Raw genomic sequence first — 8,124 nt, forward strand, 5'->3', positions numbered from 1 at the left:
AAGCTTGTAGCAAAGCAAAGAGCTATTGTATTTACCTAGAAACTTTGGAAAACTCATCCCAGTGCAACAAAATTGACCCAGTAGGGTGGTACCGGACAGGAGATGCCTTCAAAACGTCCTCATCATCCGGTGCGCGGTCCTCCTGATATGCAGCAGTCACATGACCTCTTCCATCTCGTTTATTTTTTGCGGGGGCTTATCTCGATTTTTTTTTTGCGGGGACTTATCTCGAATTATTGGAAGAAAGAAAGGTGCACAATCATGGATGTTGGCATCTTCACTGTCATGTACTAGTACAATAATTTCGTAAAGAAAAAATGTACTAGTGCAATCACGCTGGTTTGTAATTATGAATAATGTTAAGGAAAAGACTAGCGCTCAATTGATTGACTTCCATCGCACCATTGGCCGCCTCACGCATGTGATGCAGCCAAAATTTGCAACATGACTCCATGTTACAATTGCAACACGGATCATGTCGCAAAAGACGTGGGCAACACGAGGCACATGATGTGTGTTCGTGTGGGAGCCTAGCCTAGAATTGCAATATTATAAAGGACGGGATAAGTAAGAGCGTGTGTTTAACCTGAAATTGTAGCATTGTCCTTTTTGCAAAGGACAGGAGAAACGCAAGGCGGAAATGTATGTGTAGGCGCTCAGCCTGAGATTGTAACATTGTCCTTTTTGCAAAGGACAAGGGCAGTAGGATTCGAATATAGAACATGTTGGAATGAAATATATTTTTTAGAATTGCTATTTTGCAAAGCCTCGAATGCAACGTGTGAGTCAGAGAAAGATCGGACGGTTGTCTCACATTTCATCCAATTGTTGTCGAGATGATCGATGCGATCCAATTATCGTCCAACCGATTGCGTGGTGTTGTCCTAAATTTTATGATGGGTCATTAGAGCATTTTCAACACCGATCCTTAAACCACCCGCAACCGTTCGGGCCGCGTAATCCAGACATGTCGTGCTATCCAATGTGGTTATGTATCATTCTATTTGGCGGTATGGACACATTTGTCCCGCAAATTAGAAACAAACTAGCGGGGCTTTGCAGGCTTCTTTTTTTCGAAAAGGAGGTATACCCCCGGCCTCTGCATCTCTTGATGCACACAACCATTTATTAAAAAGTATCTCAAAGGTTTCAAATGGAGGTCTTAAAAATAAACAAAGGTCATACTAAGCCCAGAAAAGCCACAAGCGGCCAAAAATGAAAATCACAACCGGCGCCAGAAAGACTAGGAGACTAAACGTCTATCCTATTATTGGACCGCCATCCAAACCGGTTGTAAGTATCCTGTGCAATCATCTCCCATCGACTGCACCCAATATCCATATGCTCCATGTGGTCCGCACGACTGAGTAATGACCACGCACGGATCCAAGTAGACGCTCTAAAGATGACCTACAAAAAGTTGGTAATGGTTTGTCTGTTAAATGTAATGTCATTGCAAGAATTCCATAGAGACCAAAGTAATGCACATGCTTCCACTCGGATATGTGCCGCGGACTTTGGCTCCACTCCAGTCAGCCAGCTATCAAACAAATGTGATATCGTGCAAGGTGGAGTGATGTTGAATGTAACATGGATAGTTCTCCAAAGCAGTTTAGCAAGTGGACATTTGATAAATAGATGTTCTATTGTTTCATCCTGATCACAAAAGCAGCATCTTTTACTTCCTTCCCACTTACGCTTAACTAAGTTATCTTTAGTAAGAATGACACCCTTATGCACAAACCACATAAAAACTTTTATCTTCAAGGGCACTTTAACTTTTCAAATATGAACCGTCCTCGGGATGGTCCCGGTATTAATCAAATCCATGTACATGGATTTAACCGAGAAGACCCCTGAGCTGGAAAGCTTCCATTGCAAAGTGTCTGGTACATCCGAAAGGTTAACCTCCATTAACCTACGCACAAGATGTATCTACCTAGTCCAACGGTCGCCAATAATAGACCGTCTAAACTGTACGTTAAGCCGGATAGTACCCAGCACTGTAGCAACAGAAACCTCTTTATGTTGCGCAATGTTGTAAAGGGAAGGATACTGTAAGGCCAGCGGCGAATCTCCTAACCAAGTATCCTCCCAAAATCGAGTATCCCCTCCATTCCCGATGATAAATTTAATCCTGTTAAAGAACACCACTTTCGTCCTCATAATCCCTTTCCAGAATGGTGAGTCAGTCGCTTTTGCCGTAACCTGAGCTAGTGTTTTGGCATAGAGATATTTGTTACGCAATAACTGAGCCCAAACTCCGTCACTTTCTGTGCATAATCGGTACAGCCATTTGCTTAGTAAGCACCTATTTTTCACCTCTAAGTTTTCAATTCCCAATCCTCCCTGGTCCTTTGGTCTACAAATTACATCCCACTATGCCAAACGATACTTATTTTTGTTCTCATCAATTTGCCAGAAGAATCTAGATCGATAAAAGTCTAATCTTTTCCATACCCCAACCGGGACTTCAAAGAAAGAGAGAAGGAACATGGGCATACTTGTGAGTACAAAATTAATAAGCACCAATCTTCCTCCATAAGACAAAAGTTTGCCCTTCCAGCAACTTAGCCTCTTTTCAAACCGATCCTCTATACATTTCCATTCTTTATTTGTGAGCTTACGGTGATGAATCGGAATCCCTAGGTACGTGAAGGGTAGTGTGCCTATTTCACAGCCAAATAGCTGCTTGTAGGTTTCTTGTTCTTCTCTAGCGCGTCCAAAGCAAAACAGCTCACTTTTATTAAAATTAATTTTTAACCTTGATAGTTGTTCGAACAGGCAAAGCAATAACTTCATGTTTCTGGCCTTAACAAGGTCATGTTCCATGAAAATGATGGTATCGTCGGCATATTGAAGAATGGACACCCCACCCTCAACCAGATGGGGGATGAGCCCCCCTACTTGACCATCCTGTTTTGCTCTATTAACAAGAAGGCCAACATGTCAACCACGACATTAAAGAGAATCGGCGACATCGGGTCTCCCTGTCTCAATCCTTTTAACGTCTGGAAGTACTGGCCAATATCATCATTTACTTTGATGCCGGCACTACCCCCTTGTACAAATGATTCAACCTGCTTCCTCCAAGCCTCATCAAATCCTTTCATACGTAAGGCCTGCTATAAGAATGACCACTTCACTTTATCGTATGCCTTTTCAAAATCCACTTTGAAGACCACTCCATCGAGCTTCTTCGAGTGAATTTCGTGTAATGTCTCATGAAGAACGACCACTCTCTCGAGGATGTGTCGATCAGGCATGAAGGCAGTCTGTGTTGGCTGTACCACCGAATGAGCAATCTGAGTCAGACGGTTTGTACCAACTTTTGTGAAAATCTTGAAGCTTACATTGAGCAAACATATCGGCCTGAATTGCTCAATGCGAATCACTTCCGCCTTCTTTGGTAACAACGTGATAGTCCCAAAGTTAAGCTTAAAAAGTTGAAGGTGGCCATTAAACAGATCATTGAACATGGGCATCAAACCGCCTTCTTTGCAGGCTTCTGACTGCTGCCACGTCCGCTTCTGACTGCCCCTGGCCCACCATTAACCATCCACCTGCGCCCGAGTGCGTTCTCGCCCAACGTCAGCTGCCCACATTCATATTGTTGTAAAACGGCCGATCTGCATTGACGCCAGCGTAGAATGAACGCGACCTCTCACTGCCGGTGCGGCACGCTGGCCGAGAGAGCGTCGCTCGCTGCACTCCCGAATGAACGCGCCTCCTTGCCACATTCAAACAACTACATATTGTCGCCTTCCTCCATTAAACCCGCATGTGTGCCCAAAAACCTATTCCGGCAACACGTATGTTCGCGAGCCGCCCGTCATTAAACGATGCCAGCAAAAATCGCACCACATCCCCACTCCCATCCCCTCCTTGCATCGTTTTCTCCACAATCTTCATGGCATCCGACGCGTAAGAAGAAGAGTTCTCCGACATAAAAGCCGCCTAGGTGGCCCGTCGAGCCCGCTGGATACGAGCCAAACAATTCCCTGCTCCACCTCCCTCGACGTTCTAGGACACTACAGGCCAGCTCGCGAAAGCGGAAGCTCCAAGCCAGCGTGTGGTTCAGCAATTCGCCACTCCTTGCCAACTTGTTGTGTCGTACTGCTCCTCCGGTGCTTGCAACCCGCCATCCGCCGTCAACATTCGTGGAACCGCGCCCTGCCGGCGGAGAAAGAAGCTGGCTTCGCGAAGATTGACTAGGCGGTGGCCAGCACGCCCGCGCCCGCCGCCTTCATCGAGGAGAAGTAGAACATGGGAGGCCGTTGCCGCTTGGGTCCCATGGAAAGCCGTGTGCGGTGCCCCCCTCCACAGTTTACCACCTCGGTCATATTGTCGCAGTGCTTAGACAAAACTCTGCACGGATCACATCATCAACACCGTCACCATGCCGTCGTGCTGATAAAACTCTCCCTCGTCCTCAACTGGATCAAGAGCTCGAGGGACGTCATCGTGTTGAATGTGTGTTGAACACAGAGGTGCCGTATGTTTGGTACTTGGATCGGTTGGATCATGAAGACGTTCGACTACATCAACCGCGTTACTAAACGCTTCCGCTTTCGGTCTACGAGGATACATGGACACACTCTCCCCTCTCGCTGCTATGCATCTCCTAGATAGATCTTGCGTGATCGTAGGAATTTTTTTGAAATACTACGTTCCCCAACATGGTTACATGCATGGTAAATAGCGTCTCAAAGCGGACACGTCTAGACACTGACCGAGCGCGTTCGCGGACGTTTAGATTGGTAGATTTGCTAAGTCTCATTGCAGATGCTTTTATATGTCCCATGGCATGCATGTGATTGATGGATATGAAGAGGGAAAAAGAAAAAAAAAGAATATGTGATTAATGCAACCGTTTGCGAGCGCCTGCTTGTGAAAGTGCTCGGGCGTTTATTTTGGGACAATTGTACTTTCGCTACCTGTATCAAGACCAAGTTTCAATCTTCCCATTGCTTGAACAAATTGTGAACACACATCTCTAGTATATTTCGTATCATCACATCGTCTTTTTTTGTTGAAACGGAGGCAATAGCTTTGCCTCATCTTATGAAATAAGAAGAAGATGAACATAATCTTATCTTAATGGTTAAAGGACCACTCAGGTCTGAACAAAGGGATCACTCACTCGGCAGAACATTTTGCAGAAACCTAGCCCGTGCAACCATCCAGGTCTTCACTTCATCCTTAATCAATCCGATACCCTTGAAGGTAGCTAAGCCTTATTGCGGAAGACTCAGGCGTTCCTTTCATTCCAAATCTCCCAACATATGAGCATATGCAGGGAGTTAACCGCCTTCCTGAAGTAGCCTCGCTGGTCCTCGCTTGAAATCCACCATTGATTCATCGCCTCAAAGTCGGCCCAAGAGAGGGTCGAAGATTTCCATCCTAGCCATCCGAAAATGAACTTTCACACCGTGATAGTGAAGCGGCATTTGAACATAATATGGTCCACCGACTCCGGCTCCTGCTTGCAAAGTTGGCAAAGGCCATAGTTTGGCCAACCCCCGCGTTGCAGCCTGTTAGCCGTCAAAATTCTATCTTGCGGGATGAGCCAGGAGAAGAACTTAATCTTAGGGGGCGCCCAAATCTTTCAAGCCATTTGTGGCAATGCAGACTTGATCAAACCGGCGAACGGCATCCTGTATGTAGTGGCCGTGGAGTAGAAACCGTCCGCCGTGAACTTCCCGTGGATGCTATCGCTAATGCCTGGAACAAGGTTTATCTCCTGAGCTCTAGACCAAAGATCACAAATTGCCGAATCAGGGTAACTGAAAGGCCGCCTTGTAAGTTAATATGTCTGACCCAACCATTATTGGCCATCGCTGTAGCGACACAACTGTTGGAGCGCTTGGAAAGGGCGAAGATGCCTGGGGTAATGTCTTTAGGCCTGTGACCATCTAACCAAGGGGAGTGCCAAAAACTCGCCTTCATTCCATCCCCGATGGTGATTCTGGTGGCCGCATAGAAAAGGTCCTTGTCCTTATCGTTGCATGGGGTTTCGAGGCCAACCCATGCCCTTTGAGGGTCCACCCAAGCAAACCATATCGAACGCAGTCTAAGCGCTTGAGAGAATTTGTCGAGGTCGAGGATACCCAGGCCACCCAAGTTTGTGGATTGGCAAACCACCTCCCAGTTAACTTTGCATTTGCCACCCGAGATCTGATCTGTCCCTGCCCAAAGAAAAGCCCGCTGAATCTCTTTGTTTGGTGCCCAGAGGCACATCATTGACATCAAGCGCAGTGATGTGGAAGATCACTCAAAACAGATTTGGACAAGGGTAGTCCGTCCAGCAGCGACGTCGTCGTCTTTTTAAATTTCCAGTTCAGGCTTTGTTTTGAAATAGCTTCCACCATAATGTCTGACTAAGGATTACAACGCTGCATCAATTCGATAAAATCTTCGATCAAACAGTGACAAAATAAAATGCAACACCCTGAGAATGTCACTATAAACATTCCCTTTTACCCGCAACTCTTCTATAAAACCTTCAATCAAACACTGAGAAAATGGCCAAAGCAGCTGGGAGTCACACAGAATGCATCTCAGTTTATTTGAGAATTGTTCTTCTGCACATCTGGTTAAGTAGTCTTGCATTCCAACTGTTGTTCATTGCCATCTTTCCTTGCCACTAGCAGTGCAGCATAGTGTAAACAGATAAACTGTATTGTGAGTGGTTTCCTGCTTTCCTGACGTGCTGAAGTTTTTTTTTTTTTGAACTGACCAGCAATTGCTGGTTTTTCATTGACTTAACAGGAAGAGAGCTACAAAATTGTTTGATCAAGCGATCGGTGGGTGATAAGGAGAAAAGCTAAAAAGAACTAGTGGAGTATCATGTTGATATCTCACGGTACATGCATCTTCGAGATGCAGAGGCCGAAGGTCATCATCCTTTTTAAAAAAATAAAATAAAAAATCTCATCGTACATGTCCATGATGCCACCTTCCTTTACTCAATTGTCTCAAAAAAAAAAACCTTCCTTTTACTCAAGAACTGCACTATCTATTCTGAACAACAGGGGGAAACGCTGCATACTCCGAAGTTGTACAACAACAGTGGATTGCCATTTATTCATCAATATACTAGGAGTAGTATGTATACAGAGCGCCAAACTCCCAAAAGCATACACAGGTACTACAAAACCAGTAGTACATCACAGCACAACGGGCGGCCAAGATTGATCGATCAGAATTCAGAAGCGACGCGCCAGCCTCCAGAACCACGCCACAATCCCATTCTCATTGTCCTCGTCGTCTGAATCCGAGTCGCTGTCGGTGTCCGAGTCCTCGCCGGGCCGCTCCTGTTCCGGCCCGTGCTCCTCCCCCTCGCTCTTCAACGCTGGATGGCCCTGGCCGCCGAAGGACGGCGACTCGTCGGAGACCGCCACGTCGTCGCCGCCGCCGCACCGGATGATCTGGGGGCGCTGGCGGGCCGGGTGAACCACCATCTCCTCCTCCTCTGTTATCATGGAGTGGACTTTGGTCGGGTTGGCCGCCTCGGCAGCCGCCAACTGCTTGGCCAGAAGCGGCTCGGCGGTGGCCAGGAGGTCAACGGCGTCGGGTACCACCTGCGTCGGAAGCTCGACGGGGAGGCGCGCCGGGACAGAGCCGACGAGGAGGCAGCAGACGAGCACGAAGAGGGCAGCGGCGGCGCCGGTGCGCGCCATGGGTGTTGCTCGTGGTGGCGCGTGGTCAGTGTGGTGATGGAATGGAAGCGTGGAAGAGGGAATAAGCTGGGCTGGGAGCTATGCAGAAGAGTGAAAGACCAGTTGGAATTTTCGATGTATTTAGAGTTGGGGATTATGAAAGGTCGTTTGATTAGTCGCTAAGGAAACGCTCCCTTGTCGCCTTCATGTTACGAGAGGGAGACGACTTTGAGCGAGAGCGACATTGTTTAGCTTGCTACAGGTTTTATGGTGTCGCTGGTATTCTTTGCGAGGCACATAGTATGGTATGAGTCTATGAGATATCTAGATATTTTATGGAACAGAGTGACGAACTCGCAAAGGGGAGCAAACGCGCAGGTCAGCGCTCTTGCGACGGGTTCTTCCGTTCTTGGTCTGACCCGTTGCTACAAAAAATGTTCGCGGACATTCAAGAATCTATGAA

The 8,124-nt window shown here is 46.9% G+C and overlaps 1 protein-coding gene across 1 annotated transcript; it reads right to left on the bottom strand.

The window, feature by feature from the left end:
• Positions 1-7,048: 7,048 nt before the first annotated feature.
• LOC125547977 lies at positions 7,049-7,885 on the bottom strand. Its single transcript, XM_048711699.1, has one exon. It carries the CDS (start codon positions 7,680-7,682, stop codon positions 7,209-7,211), a length of 474 nt encoding a protein of 157 aa, XP_048567656.1. The 5' UTR covers positions 7,683-7,885; the 3' UTR covers positions 7,049-7,208.
• Between the last annotated feature and the right edge of the window lie 239 nt (positions 7,886-8,124).

The sequence above is a fragment of the Triticum urartu genome, chromosome 3 (assembly GCF_003073215.2).
Source record: "Triticum urartu cultivar G1812 chromosome 3, Tu2.1, whole genome shotgun sequence".
In the NCBI taxonomy this organism is placed as follows: domain Eukaryota; kingdom Viridiplantae; phylum Streptophyta; class Magnoliopsida; order Poales; family Poaceae; genus Triticum; species Triticum urartu.